A 16,473-nucleotide genomic window follows, 5' to 3' on the forward strand; every position below is an offset into this window, starting at 1 on the left:
CTTTATCACCTCCACTGGCCATTCCCGAATTATGGAGTTTCAATCTTTAGGAAGCGCTTTTTAATAATCCCATACTCTGTTATGTTGGTATTGTACATCAATATACAAAATATCGAAACATGGATGAAAGTTTGTCATTCATAGAAGAGTATATGATAAAAAATAGACCCTTCCATTGCCATCTAGATCTTGCAAGCAGTTATCTAAGACACCCTCCATAAAATTAATGAACCAGTTTTGTGCTCTCCACATCAACTCTTTTGCTAAATCTGCAGTTTCATCCAAGCCTTTCCTTTTCACCCACTCCATAATAGGAGGACCCTTTGGAGGGTGTTCATGGCCATTGTTGTTTAGATTTTTCCTAGTCGCAGTCTTTGTAGGAGTTTTGCGCAAATTCCTTTGGGTGGTAATGCCTGCTAATTTTGATGATAGAAGAGATTTTGTTTCCCCACTTTCACCATCGTTTAGAACGGGGTGTTTCTTTTCACTAGGAGAGTACGATGGATTGCCGAATCCTTTGCTCAGTGGTAGACACCTTTTTTGAAGGTGAAAAATGATGATGAAGAAATTTGACTTTTGACTTAAGGTGTTTTTGAAGAACTTTCAAAAAAAGAAATACTTGATTACTAGTGGGGTTTTCTTTTGATGCTTCTTTCTAGCCAATAATAGGTCCTTTCTTAAGGAGGGTAAATTGAGTCAAGTATGTAACTAAAGTTGCACATACCCATGAAGTTGCACTCTTTATTTTGTCTGAATAAATGTTGCAGGATTCTTGCTATTGTTGTCATCCTAGGATACATTTTCAGTGTTCTTACTTTTGGCTAGGGAATTTGCTACTAATGTCGCTTGTTCCAACCTAGCACGAAGATTTAAAAACTACACCACAAAAAGGTGGAGGATCTTCTTGCTTTTTTGATGAGTGCAGATCTGCAAAAATACTACAAAACAAATTTGAAATTTATAAAGCTTAATAATCAAGAGAGGTAAACATTGACAGTACAGGTCCATATGCTATTTTGATGAAAAGAATAATAACTGACAAATGACATTATATCAGCCCATATAGTGAGCTTCTTAACAAAAATAATAGTAGTAACATATGTTAAAGGTAAGTTTCCAAAAGATTATATGCAATTAACCTAGAGTCTTACTTCGGGTTTCCAAAATGATTATTTTCACATTGTCTAATAGAAATTGATTTTAACTTAGTAGCCAAACTGGCAAATATTAAGCACTATGCACTAAGCCAATGAATGACTTACTGAATTTTCATCTTTTCCATTGACTATCATTTTATTCTCATCTAAGGAACAAGATGTAAAGGAAGTCAACCAATCATTGGCTCACTGCATGGTGTTTAATATTTGTCATATTAACCCAGGATGTGGGTGTTAATTAAGGTAATTAAGATGATGAGACGGGGTGATGACGGACGAGGAGGCCACATGGCCCTCTGCAACCTTCCCAAGATCACCATGAATGACATTCATGGCACCTCACAGGCATCATTTAATGCCTTCTCAAGTCGAGGCAAGGCCATTACCTGCATAACCATGGAGGCGGAGAACATTCTTGTCATTCTGCCCCTGTTTCACTGTGCATGCCCTCCGCATGCGGGAGAGCCGACATAACGTACCAGCACTGGGCGAAGATGCTGGATTGTGAGTTGTATTGATTTGGGTAATGGCTTCCACCATTCCCACACAAACCTCTGTAACCTCTGTAATGGCTTCCACCATTCGGCTCACGGCCTCCAGCCCTCTGTAACTTTTGTGCCAAGCTCTTCTGTCAATTCCTCTTCTGCTCCTCCTGACTCTTTACCTGTACCCATATCCACCATGGTCTGCCATCATATGCGCAGCCGATGTGGTGGCACGAGAGGCATAACATCTCGCCCCCCTGCTTTGCATAGCTATGACTCTTCTTCCCCTGCATCCTCTGTCGAAAATCCCCACCAGCATAGTTTTACAAGCTAGTATCCGAATACTAGAAGTGGCAGAGGCAGAGCTGACCTCCATAGCTCAAGACGTGAAGCTGCGGTTGTTCGCATTGCAACCTTTCCTCTGCCTCTGCATCCTGTTCCTCACACAATGCAATTTTGGTTTCACGGCTCTTTGAACTGCTTGGTTATTGTATCCACTGTCTCCATTTCCATTACAGAAGAGACAAAGCAGCACACTCCCATGACCATTTCCACGGAGGGGGCGAACAGAGTAGGCCCAAGCAGGAAGAGGGGCAACAATGACGAGTAGGCAGGTGATGGAGGTCGGAACAGAAGGCACGATAAAGCCATTGTTGGCAGTTCGCATGTTGAGATGGGCGTTCAAAGTGACATGCAACCCTTGGAGAGCCATCTGGCTGACACGTCAGGCCCGCGGGTTGAGGCTAGCAGCATGGAGGAAGGCCATCCGGCACTGGGACGTGGTGAGTCGGACAACCTGGATGACTGGGTGTGTCCAATTGTGGAGGAACCTGCTTCGGAAGACTTTGCGACGCGTGTCACGTCTGCCAGGTGGCATTTCTTCTAGTTCTTGGTTTAGTTTTGTCCAATCTTATGTGTCCTCAGGATAATTTGTTGGTCGGTTGGTCTAGTCAGGATAAACTGTTGGTTTTGATGTGGTTTTGGTCAGTTGGTCTCGTCAGGATAAACTGTGGGTTAATTCTGGTTGTATTCTTGACATATTTTTGGACTGGTTTCCCCTTTGTTGGGGCAGTCTCAGACAATTTTCATGGTTGCGTGTTGATTGAGGCCGGGTTCCTTTTTGGCCAAGAATCACTATAACTACTTTTTGTATCATATTAATAGATTAACCTTACTTAGAAAAAAAAATATTTGTCATAGCAAACTTCCCCAAGCTGAAATCAAATTATCTATGGGTTAAAAAAGTTATCAGATAGGAGAGCTTCAACTCCCAAAGGTCAATAGTCAGGACACATGACATAACATTAGGATATGATTTGTTAAAAAACTCACAGATTATGTAAACTAAATTAAAACAGAAATAAGGAAACTATGGACGGTGTACCATCGATTTGAAAATTAAAAGAAAAAAAATGACAGATTTCAAGCACCAATAGAAACACTACAAAATTACAAACTAACTTGAGATGCCTTAGTCATGAACGAAAACTTTGATAATAATGGTTGCCTCAAATAGAACAATAGCTATATAAAATCATTTATTATTTTCAAAGTCACCCATGAGGCTTCGTTGACACTTAGTATGGCTAATTCCTTAAGCACTGATATTGTTATGTTAGTTTGTTTTGCACTTCTTACTCTGCTGTAGAAAATTTCACCATCTTAATACGCAGAATCTTGTGAGTTCTCCTGGAAGAGCATCTCCATAATATTGAGCCAATTTACAACCCCAATATATATATTATAATTAATTAAAACAAATTTATATATATTATATATTATATTTATATTTATAAACATAAATATTAAAAACAACATTTTTTTTTAAATTTATAATAAATAAATTCTTAAAAAGCATCATTAATTCTATAATTCCTTATCAACTTGATACCCCCAAATGGGGTGACTAGCGACTAGTGACGAAAGAGAAAGGGTGAGCGGGGGAGAGGGGGAGAGGGGGGTGACACCACCCCACCTAACCATTAGGTAGGGGTATGTAGCAACATGCCCCCGACAAATGTCATAAACATTGAACCGACATTAAAGCCGCCAGCCTTAGGCCAGATGAAGGGATGTCGAGTTGATGAAGGTGGTGGCTATGTGCATGTGAGGAGGTTGGCATCGATGCTAAGCATGTGTGTGTAAATGCATATGGGGGATGTCCTAACCTAGAGAGCAATGGAGATAATTTGGTTTGAAGGTTGGATTGAGGCTCGCAAAGAGGATTTACGGGGAAAAGGGATGAACAGACCTTATGAAAATGGTAGAATGCAAAGACACTCATCACCATTTGTTGTTTCACAAAGGAATGAAGGTGTCTACTATATGGGGAGTTAGGTATGGTAATTACTACTCTGAGTGAGTGAGAATATTTTGGAAACCACCTTATGACTCATATGGAACGTAAACCATTTAACCTTTAGTCGAGGAAGTGGGATCTTAAAATGAACCATTATGAGAAAATCAGAAAATTGAGGTGATCCGAGACATTTTCATGAATTATTTCAAACAAAAATTCTCATCATACAGGACGTTTTACTGACACTTACATTTTCTTGTGAAATCATGAGTGATGCATACTCTAAACAAATTTAGGAAACCATCAACATGAAACAAGAAGCAATAATCATGAACAATCATAAACACACAATATGATAATGAAGTTCACCCAATGTGGGCTACGTCTTTAGGCTCGATGTCAATAGTGGGGAGGCCGCTTCATTAGTTGTTGCAAGAAGAGGATGAGTACATGATACAATCTTTGTCAATAGAAGGATGAACCCCCTTAAATAGAGTGGCATGTCTCTCCCATGAGACGTTCTTCTATAAGAACTTTCACTCTTAAAATCTCTCCTTCAACATGACAAAATAACAATCTCTCACAAGAAGTGGCATATAATGATCCTCTAAAAAAGTGACATACATGGATCTCAAATTCAAATCATCATCTCAATAAAATAAAATGAACACATGGAAAAAAATACACCTTATACATTCAAGTTTGGGGACTGCCTGAAAATCATCTACTCGGATGAAGGAGCTATATGTGCCATCATGTTCCTTGCGAAAAACCATGAAAATTGATTGTAAATGCAACCCTTTTTTGACTCGGTCAAATTTGGGCTCTCGAAGAATCTTTTAGATTCCTCACAAGATTATCTTTTAGACACAGACTAAAAATATATTGCTCAAATCAGAAAATGGACTGCACCATCAGACTCTTGGTGAAAAACCAGTTCATTTGAGTATAAACTTTCCATAATTCTGACACCGTCAAAAATCGGCTCCAAAGGAATCTTCAAGTTTCTCCATATGATTTTGCATGGGAATATCACGTGGAATATTCTAGGGAATATTCTCTTATAATATTATTGTCTCAAAAAATGTGCCCCACTTGGGCATGGTTCCCTCTGCCCCTGGTTCCACTGTTGGTTCTTGGCCTCCATTTTGTTTGGCGTATAAAATGAGTGAGTGTTATATAAAAATTTCAGGGATGTAACCCAAAGCTAGTCTAACACGCATCCCGATTGGTGGACCATAATTAAAAATGTTGACTGGGGTGGTAAGGGGTTTCAACCTTGCCGACCCCTTTAACATGCCGCATAGTTTGTTTTGGTTGGGTGGTTTTGTTTGAAATATGGGGTTGCTAGAGGCAGGCTAGCCCACCAAGTCGGCGCAGGTTCAACACCCGTCGACCTCCACTATATAGTATCATCGTTAAAACATGTGACATGGGAGGTTTCCCAGGTCACCCGTAGGCCCTGACCCGTATATATATATATATATATATATATATATATATATATATATAGATATAGATATATATATATACGACAGTGGGGTGGTCAAGACTGCTGGGCCTCGTTCGCCCTATCAATTTTTTTATTATTATTAAAAATAAAATGGTCAAAAATCGTCGATTGGAATTTGCGGGTTATCGACAAAATTAAAGAGGCAACAATTTCGCCAGTTCTGACCAATGCACAGTGCCATAATATCACTAAATTAGTTTCTGTGAAATTTAGCGACTTTCACCAAATTTAGTAAGACCTCCAAATTTAGTTAGTGACTTTCTAAATTTAGCCAATCAGGCCAAGTTGACTAAAACTTTGAATACAAATATATTGAGCATATAAATGCGGATTTGAGTGTCATTTGCTTCATTGGAATGAGGATGACGAGCTCTACGTTCTGGTCATAGTTTCATTGAAATCCAAATATTTTTATTATTTAGCCTTTCTTGAGCCACCTAGATCATTCCTCCCACTAAAGAGCTTTTGGCGCTCTAAAAGTATGAACACAATATGAAATCTATTGTACACCCTAATATTCACAACAAGTTCCAAAAAAGGCCACACTTCCTTCTCCTTCACCTTTGTACTTGAGAGCCATAAGTGATGAACCGACATTTATATCATATGCAAACCTATAATACAACTTGAAAAATACATTTTCTTTTACAAGACCAAACATGACCCAAGAAAACCTCATACTTTCCAAGACTTTATAACAAACAATTTTTTCAAGTTTACATCAGAATCATAATATAAATAAATACCCCAAATATCAACAAAAAAAGTAAAAAACATCTTCATGTTGCTTTCATACGTAATGGCAAACACTTCATCACTTTTACAATCATTTTATAACATGTGATTTACAAAAAATTGGCCATGTTAAACTACTTAAAAATGTTATCCATTTCTTACTCAGCAAAGTGAATGGGTCATCTTCCCGTAGACACTTTGCTTGTTGATTAACTTCATTAACTTGTTCCTTCATAGTTTCTTTTTGGTTTTCCTTCAGTCGCTTATCTAGATGGGTCTCCCAACATGGGGCTCTCTGATGTCCACAATTTTTGCAATGGCTACAAAAATTCTTCTTCCTTAAGACTTTGCTAGCCTTATTCCTTTCCTGACTTGGAGATGGGTCTACATGTCTTCTCCTCTTCTTTGCTATCTTTATTTTCCATCACTTGGAAACAACATGGTTATACAAGCCACAAAAAGTGCATCGCCTTCTATGCCAAAAAATGTGTTCATCATTATTAATCTGCATGTAATCAAAAGGAACATTAACATAACAAGACCTCTTATACCTTGCATGCTCGTCTCTGATGCGAAGGAACATTAACATAACAAGACCTCTTATACCTTGCACGCTTGTCTCTGATGCGAATCTAAAGAGACGAAATTGCCTTAGCTCTTCTTCTGCAATGTTCACTGCCACGAGAAGATTGTGATGTGCTTTTAGTGTAACCACCCCTCCCACATTTACCCAATTTCATCGGTCTGCTAGGGTAAACATGAGAGGAACAGTTATTATTACCTGACTTGGCCTCCAAGCTTCACTTATGGAAGTGGGACCAAAAAATGAACCTATCAACCACAAACTAACACCCTACAAGACTTACAAGACAATCAAAGTTTAAACAACCACCCTTATTTCCCAAATCCTGAGTTGAATAGTTATTTTATTGACCTATACTTCTAGCCACAAGTATAACACTTCATCCATGCAACTGTAGCCTCTAGCCACAAGCATAACACTGCATCCATGAGAGTTCAGTCCAAATTTCTCAATTTTGAACTTGAGACCTCGGAATCAAAGACACGTTTTTAGGGCTAGTCTCCAAAGCACTTCCCAAAACTTAATGAGACTTTCCAGAACAATAAATGACATAAGTATGAATCCTCTAACACAAAACTTTATCAAGGACTTGAACTAACTATGACATTCATTTCGTCAAATATATGGTGAACATGTAATCTCCAGGTCACAAATGCATAATTAAACATAGGGGTCTGATACTTATCTGAGATTCATCAAGAATATCTAATGCCCCCTAATAATGATTGCAATAATGTCTATTAGCTCATTCATTCATTAACCATTCATAAACAAATCAAAACACATCAAGAGCCATAGCTAATATCATCTTATAACTAGCATATAACTAGAAAATGAACAACATATACACCATGATAAAACAACCATCAAAGCCACATAATAACAAGTACAATTAATAATGGAAATACAAGAGGAAAATAGCTCTTATTAACATATGCAAATCCAACCAAGTCAGGGATTTCCATGTATCACCAAACTGTAGATTGGGCTGAACCAATTCTCTCTCTCTGCCAATCACCAACACACCATATTCCATGCATGAAAGTGGGATCTCATATAATAAACCAAGAAGAACCAAACCAGGGCTTCCAGAGGCCAAACCACCTCAACCCTCAACCAATGATTCCACCTCATGGTCGGACATCAGTAACACCAACTAGATCGGTCTCTACCTAAGTTGTCCATGGCTCTAGAGTGTTTGTCCCAACCCCGGCTCTAGGAACTAATAACTCAACCCATAACATTCGAGGGCTCCAAAGCGTTTACCCAACCAAGGCTCCAGGACTTGTAACTCAACTCACCAAGGGCTCAAGAGTGTTTTTCCAACCAAAGCTCCAGGACTAGTAACTCAACCCAAGCTATTACAGGGATCCAGACAATTTGTTCCAACCAACGACTCCAGGAACTAGTAACTCAACCCACAGCCATAAGGAAACTAAGTACCAATCAGAAGCAACAAATGGGTAAACCCACAACACCAAGGCTATCTAAAAAATGGCAAGGCTAAGAAAAACGATTGTCAGTCCAGGTAATCCTGCATGCCAATGATAGATCATAACCAAATAACTACATGCATATAACATGCATACCAAAACTAACAAGGAAAACATACATGCAACTTGCCACCTGCAAGGCAATCCCACTGTAGTTGTTGATCTCGTTATCCCCTTGCGCTTTCCTTATATTCATTTGCCTTCTTTCTCCAAATCCAATGAAAACTAAGATGTTCCAAGCATGCTCCAACAATTCTCCAATATTTTTCTAAGGGTGCAAGAGTATGAGAGAGGGAGAATAGAGAGAGAGCTCCAAAACTGAATTGACAAAAAACATGAGCTAGTCCTTAGAAGCCTTTTTATCAATGAGGCCTCTATTTTATTCATTTTTCCTTTAATTTCCCTCTCATGCAAATCTGTGACCTTTCACATTCTTTTTCTCATATTTTCCTTTATTATCATAAATAAAATGCCAATTAATGCCACTTTACCTTTCTCAATTTCCCCTAACCATAATAAACCAAATGAACATCCACTATGATGTTTTTCCCACCATTTAGCTTGGAATACATGTCCCATGACCTTGGTCTTACTTTTTCTACATGGAAAATCAACCAAGAGTTGTTACAAACCCATCCCCCTTGGGGGAACACCGTCATCGATGTTCAATGACGCTTATAACTAGAAAAACATATTGCTTATGGAGCTTTATAACACAACGTGTTGCAACATTTACAATCATCAACTGCTAAAAACATGACAAGCATACCACTTAATAAAGCTTTATAACACAACTCAATGCAGTATTTATAATAGCAACACACATATACTCAAGCACATTTGCTTCAACTAGTAAATAACCATACTAGCTAGGGAGCTTTATAAACACAACTCAATACAATAATATACACATATGCATATTTTCTCAACTAGCAAATAAAAGGATACGATGCTTGCATCCACAACAAGGGAATCCAGAGCCTCACACCTCCACCCTCAAAAGTAGTGCCAGGAATTCTCGAATCTCCTACTAAAGTCACCCTGCATCCAATGTCTAGCGCTACGAACCTTGCACAATTTTTTTTGATAGTGAACAATTATCGACTCATTATGCCAGGGCACACCCCCAATGTGCATATGGTTCCTGCTGGCAATTCTAATGACCAAAACAAATCCATCCCCAACCTTCACTTCTCTGCTACACCGTCCCTTGGGTAATTCGGTCACCCCCTTTTGTGTAGTCACTCACTTTCCAATTTCCCCGATATCCCCTTTCCCGGACGATCCATCTCTTAGCAAGGTTTCCTGGCATCATAAGATAAAAAAACCAAGGCATATCCCTGCCTCAAAACCATCATACTAGTCATAGCATGCTCATGGAAATCAATGGACACTATTGGGTACCAATTTCCCACAATGGCTCTGCTCTTGTCTGCATACTGCTGCCTAGTCCAATTCCTTTTTGTTGTTGTTGCTAATTCTTTCATTTAGTTTCAACCACCCAAACCGGGCATTTTCCATGCTTTTATGTACCAAGCACATATTTTCCATTAGATTCAAAATAAATTAAAATAAATTCAATCATACCTCATTGGTAGCCCATCAATAAGGTATGCCTACAATTTTGTCTACCTCCTGTCACAGCAAGTCAATTAGCTCTTTGATCAAATCATCATGTATAAAGATATCACATCTAGTTAGTTCAAAACTCAACCATCATAACTCAAAATCATAGATCACATGTAACTATCATAAATTAGAGTCATATATTACATGCATAATTGAAATTGAAATAAACACTGATACTTACCTTTCAATTAATTCTTTGCTTCTACCTTTGTCCTTTCCGTACACACATTGAACCGGTCACCACACAACAAGCATCCATTTCCTTTTCTTCTCTTCAACCTCATATACACACTGGGTTGGTTTTCCAAACCCGACAAGCACCTAGTTCCTTCTCTTCTCTTTAATCATGTATAGGCACTAGTTTGTTTTGTTGAACCCAACATATAATAGTAACAACAAATACACCTTCACTTGGTGTATAACACAACACATACACCTACATCTAGTGTACAACACAACATATACAACTACATCAAGTACACAATGCAACACATACACCTACATCCAGTGTACAACACAACACATACACCTACATCAAGTGTACAACACAACACAATACATATACGTCCACAGAGAACAACATAATGATTATACATGTTACAATACAATGATTACATAATGGACATAAAACAATACCCCATGTACACCACTCAACATGCAATACATGTAAACAATACCACATGTACATAGCACCACCTGCACAATGTGTACACAACACCATCTACACAACATGTACATAGCACCGCGCGCACACATCACCACATGTACAATATGTACACAACACTGCATGCACACAACACCTCATGTACAACATGTGCATAGAACCACATGTACACAACACAACTCGATACAATATTTACAATAATAAACACCTATACACATATGCACATTTGCTCAACTAGAAATAAAATGATACAATTTATGCATCCGCAATAAGGGAATCCAGAGGCTCACACCTCCACCGTCATCCCAGGAAGTCCAAAATCTGCTACTAAAGTCAACATGTGTCCAATGTCCATTGCTACAATCCTTGCATTGCTTGTGCTCTCAGTGAACAATTATCGACTCATTGTTCTAGGGCACACTCCCAATGTGCATCTGATTCCATCTGGAAATGCTAATGACAAAAAAAAATCTATTCTCGACCTTCCCTTCTCTGTCACATAGTACCTCGGGCAATTTGGGCACCCCCTTCTATGCAGTCACTCACCTTGCAAGTTCTTCGACATCCCCTTTCTCGCATGATCCATCCCTTGGCAATGTTTCCTCGCATTGGAAAATCTAAAAACCAAGGCATATCCCTACTTCAAAACCATCATACCGGTCATAACATGCTCATGGCAATCAATGGACATTATTGGGCACCAATGTCCCACAATGGCCCTACTCCCGAAGTGCTTTACTAGCATCTTTTCACTTGTTCCAATTCATTTTTGTTGTTGCTGCTAATTCTTGTAGTCAGTTTCAACCACCCAAACTAGACATTTTCCATGCTTTCGTGTACCAAGCAGATAATTTAGATTAGATTCAAAATAGATTAAAATAAAGTCAATCATATCTCATTGGTAGCCAGTCAATAAGATATGTGTGCAATTATGTTTACTTCATGTCACAGCAAGTCAACTAGCTCTTTGACTATATCATCGTGTATAAACATATCACATCTGGTTAGTTCAAAACTCAACCATCATAAATCAAAATCATAGATCACATGTAACCATCATAAATCAGAATCATAGATCACATGCATAATTAAAACTGAGATAAAATATTAATACTTCTTTCAATTGGTTCTTTGCTTCTACTTTGTCATTTTAAGTCATCAATATTGAAAGTTAACATTTAAATTGAAATGAAACCCTTTTCCTCACATTTGATCCTGACAAAAGGAGAAAGGCGAAGAAAAGATGGAAAGAAACCTTTGTTGATGTATCACCTAATTTGACTTATAAAGTTCGGGTCACTCTTGTGCTTTATTCCAAATAGCCTAACTTTTCGACGCGTTTGCACCTTTGTAGCCATTGCTCGCTTGCTTAGTATTAAGTTGATGAGATTTATTAAAAATTTTGTAAATCACTTCCACAAGATACAGGAATGGTCAGTATCGCGAATGTCTAGTCAAAAAGTTCAGTGTGTCACGGTTTTTTGGGCCGAAACCGAAAACTTTATTGTAGGAAGTTCAAGTATCACGAATTTTTTGCCGAAGTTCACCGAAATGTCGGTCAGAAAATTCAGGAGTTAATAGTCTTTAAAAGCAATTCAATAGTTAAAGTCTATGGCAGAAACTCACGGCTGCACTAATCACATCAGCGTCACAATTTATATTCAGGACTTACTACTCTTTAAAAGCAATTCAATAGTCAAAGTCTATGGCAGAAACTCACGCCTGCACCAACCACATCAGCGTCGCAATTTATTTGGAAGACCAAATATTTGGTAATAGTTATGGATAGTGTCAAAGCATTATTAATAATTTTGTCTTTCCGGAGGGGAAGTCCATTCAGTGGCCCATCTCGGAGGCTTCAAACCGAAACAACTATGGCAACCCACTTTTTCCACTATAATTTATCGAAAGACTTAATATAATTTATTTGGGTGTTTATCTTGGCATTCCCAGATATTTTTTTAGTTGGGCATGCTGTAATTGTTAGTGGTCGCTTTACAATGAATTACTAAATTTTAGTTAGTTTTTTATTTAGTAGTGATAAACACTTTTTTGTTTTGTTTTATTTTTTAAGTAATAAGTTATTATGCTTTATTAATATAATTATTACGTTTTTATTAACTTAAATTATATTAATATATATTTTTTTATCTACTTAGAAGAATTAGTAATTAGGTGGGTTTGTTGTTTGTGTGATATAAGATAATTTCTACTGTTATCATTATAATTTTTATTTTTATCTCTAGGTGAATAATATAGGTCTCCGCCTATTATTATGGATAAGCCTATTACTATGGATAGGCCTATCAAAGATTTTGTATACATGTTTACTTTACATATTTAAGGATTTATCAAGTAAATTTAAAAAAAAACAAATACAGACTATTATATTATTAATATTATATTTATTAATAGTAATATTAATTTATTTTAATAATATATATTAATATTAATATATGTTACTAATGTAATAATTAATAATATTTTTATTATCCATATTACTTATTAATAGTATTAGTAATATATTTGAGTAGTATATATTAACTTAGTGTTTAATATCAATATTGTTTTCTTATTTTTTAATATTAGTATTTTGTATTATTTCTTACTTTATTACTAGTTATTATTTTATTAATATATATTTTATTACAAGTATTAATATTAATAATATTTTTTCCAGGCTTTCTGGATACTTTCCATTGCATGTGCTCCAGTGGAGTCATTTTTATTGAGCATGAAGGGAAGTTGGGAGAAGGTTAAACCTCATTTGAATATTGAAGAGTTAGACGAGGACTCATCATGAGAATTCTAGTAGATTGGTAGAATTGGAGGGAAAATTTCTATAGACAACAAGTTGACCATTTTGGTGACGAGGTCAACTAACATCTACTTCCCCTCAGATGAGGATAGTGACCAACCATGCTTGGAGATTCTGCCCAATAGTTTTTATCACTAGTTTTTTTTCTTTAGCATTAGTAGTCTTTGTTTTCTTCTCATGTTGATTTATGTCACTCTGGTACAACCAACTTATTTTTATAATTTTTTTTTTACAAAATGCTCTAGTTAGATGAGGTCTTCAAGACTATGAACTTATGTTACTGATATGGTTTCTCTTTAGACAAACTAGTAGCAAAAGATTTTTGGTCTATGTAATCGTCATTTCACATAATGCAAAATGCCTAATATATATATATATATATATATATATATAATATTTTTATGATATTATTAATAATATTTATTTCTCTATAGTTAGATGAGGTCTTCAAGACTATGAATTTATGTTACTGGTATAGTTTCTCTTTAGACAGACTAGTAGCAAAAGATTTTTAGTCTATGTAATCATCATTTCACATAATGCAAAATGCCATATATATATATCTATATATATATATATATATATATATATGTAATATATTTTTATGATATTATTAATAATATTTATTTCTGGTTTGTTATTTTTTGTTTTGTTATTATTATTATTATTATTATGTGTTTAGAGTAGGGTTTTTTGCTAATCATTTAATGTGTTTTTTTTTACTCTTTTTATTATATTTATTTCATTTTTTTCTTTGTGACAATTCAAAGTATTTTTTTTACTTAAAACATAGAATTTGAAATGAAAATTGTCAATCAATGGCTTCAGATATTTATTTGATTCATAAAATTAGATAAAAAATTTATAAGATATTTTAAAATAATATATCTAATTTTTTAATATTTTTATTATAAGTTTTCCTAAATACTTAGGATCTTTGTTCTAGTACTCATTTTTATATATCTTTGTTCTCTTACTTTCTCCCAATTAATGAAAATTGTCTTGAGATATTTTATCTTATTCATGAAATTTGTCTTGAAATATTTTATCTGATCAAGAAAATTAATTAAAAAAATAAAACCTAAGATATTTTAAAATAACATGTTGATTTTATAATCTTTGCATTATGAATTTTCCTAAACACTTACCATTTTTATTCTCATTTTCATTCCTAAACACTTACCATCTTTATTGTCATTTTCATTCCTATATATATTAACTGCTTTTTACTAGGATTTGAAAAAAACTATTTAAAAAAACCAGTTATATTTTAGAATTTTAATGTTATAATTATGTATATAAAACTCAAATTTTAAATTGAGTGATATGAATGAAATAATAATTTTAAAAGTGAAAATAACTCAAATATATAATAATATACTAAATTTTGAATAATATTTATTAGAGATACTGTTAAATAATAGAATAATGGAAAAACGATTTGCCTCATTGCTTAATTATAGGATGTTGTGATTAAGATTATAGTGAAATCGAGAAAGCATCTCAATACCTCCCTATAAGCTTTGAACCCATAACCTGATAAATGCTACACCCCACATGACAACCACACCTATTTTTTCCCAATCCCAGTGCTTTTGCACAACCTCTGCTGTCGTATCAAGTAGGTCACCCATGTCCCCTCTAGTCTAGTGAGAGATTTTCCCAAATTCTGGCCAAACTTATCATCGAAAACAGCCAAAATTATAGGCATAACTAAATGAACGCCGCCTATCCCACGGCAACGCCCACAACCTCCCTCTCCCAATCCCGGTGGTTTTGGAAGACCCCTCCTGTCGTATCAAGTTGGTTACCAATGCCCTTCTCTAGACTAATCACTCATATTTTCCAAGATGGATTCCTCTCAAACTCCGTCCAAAACCATAGTAGGAAGCAGCCAAAAATGTCGGCCGAGCTAAATGAATGCCGCCTCTCCTACGGCGATGCTCTCACCCACTCTATTTCAATCCGTCTGCTTTGCACAACCCCTCCTGTCGTATCAACTTGGTCGCCAATATCGAGTCAGTGATATCTCTTCAAAAATAAATCTAGGAGAACGGATTACGTTTTGCTCTTCCAGTTCAATGCAATGTCTCCAACTCCTCTCTCGCGCCTTCATGCATGCGCTCTCCTTATCCTCTTCTGCTCCTCCTCAATATCATGTTTCAAAAATTGCAGTTCTGTCCATAGATGTGGCAACTTCAATTACAGCTATCCATTTGGGAATAGAGACCGCGAGTGTGGTGACAAGGATTTTCAGCTTGACTGTGATCCAGATGTTCACCGCCCTCTGCTTAGTATTAGTGGAAATGAATATGAGATATTGTATCCCTATATGTTGAACAATAATAGCGTTAATCATAGTATCACAGTCACTATCAACAATTTCTGCGGGAATAGAGGCAAAATTTTAGACAATTACACTCAATCGTGGTTGGATGATTCCAAGAATTTTCAAGTGGCCAGTGGATACCGCAATCTGACATTTTGGAGGGACTGCGACAAAAGTAAGCTGTCTAAGAATAGTCATAGAATAAAGATGGTTGAGTTTTGTGACATCGTTTGGCACTTCAGTTCCAATGGAAAAATTGACTTCAATGGGACACTTCTCTGTAAAACGCATCTGGAGCTACCAATTAAGAAGGAGGTTCTGCAGTCCAATCATTCCATTATCAATGAGACATTCCTAGGGCAGGGTTTTGAGATAATATGGCAGGTCGACTCGTACAGAGATAAAAACTGTGGCGCTTGTTTGATGAGTAACGGGATTTGCGGTTTTAACAAATCGACAGAATTTCTTTGCTATTGTCCCAATGGCACATCGCAGTATGAAAAATGCCCTGGTGAGTCTTTCATAGCCTTCTGCAAATCTTATCACAAAGTTTAGTATTTTCATTTAATTATATCAATTAGATTAATTAGGCTACATTTATTTTGATTTTGATTTTAATTTTATTTTCTTCGGTAATAATTATTTAGTTAAAATAAATTATATATATATATATATAGTATTATATAATCTTATTATATAGTTCACAAGGTTAGTTCAATTATCGAGTATCTGGTTAATTCTCTTGTACACTTTTAAGATTAGACTCCA

At 36.1% G+C, this 16,473-nt stretch overlaps 1 protein-coding gene across 1 annotated transcript; it reads left to right on the plus strand.

Moving 5' to 3' along the window:
* Positions 1–15,276: 15,276 nt before the first annotated feature.
* LOC149260014 (LEAF RUST 10 DISEASE-RESISTANCE LOCUS RECEPTOR-LIKE PROTEIN KINASE-like 2.8) lies at positions 15,277–16,260 on the plus strand. Its single transcript, XM_089456153.1, has 2 exons — positions 15,277–15,369; positions 15,454–16,260. Exons 1-2 carry the CDS (start codon positions 15,277–15,279, stop codon positions 16,258–16,260), a joined length of 900 nt encoding a protein of 299 aa, XP_089312279.1.
* Positions 16,261–16,473: the final 213 nt, after the last annotated feature.

Source organism: Pinus tabuliformis, chromosome 6, assembly GCF_031772625.1.
Source record: "Pinus tabuliformis cultivar Carrire ecotype Pingquan chromosome 6, CPIR1, whole genome shotgun sequence".
In the NCBI taxonomy this organism is placed as follows: Eukaryota; Viridiplantae; Streptophyta; class Pinopsida; order Pinales; family Pinaceae; genus Pinus; species Pinus tabuliformis.

Coding starts and splice junctions, on each gene's coding strand:
- LOC149260014 (XM_089456153.1), top strand. CDS start 15,277: ATGTCGGCCGAGCTAAATGAATGCCGCCTCTCCTACGGCGATGCTCTC. Junction 15,370..15,453: donor TTTGCACAACCCCTCCTGTC/GTATCAACTTGG, acceptor TTGCTCTTCCAG/TTCAATGCAATGTCTCCAAC.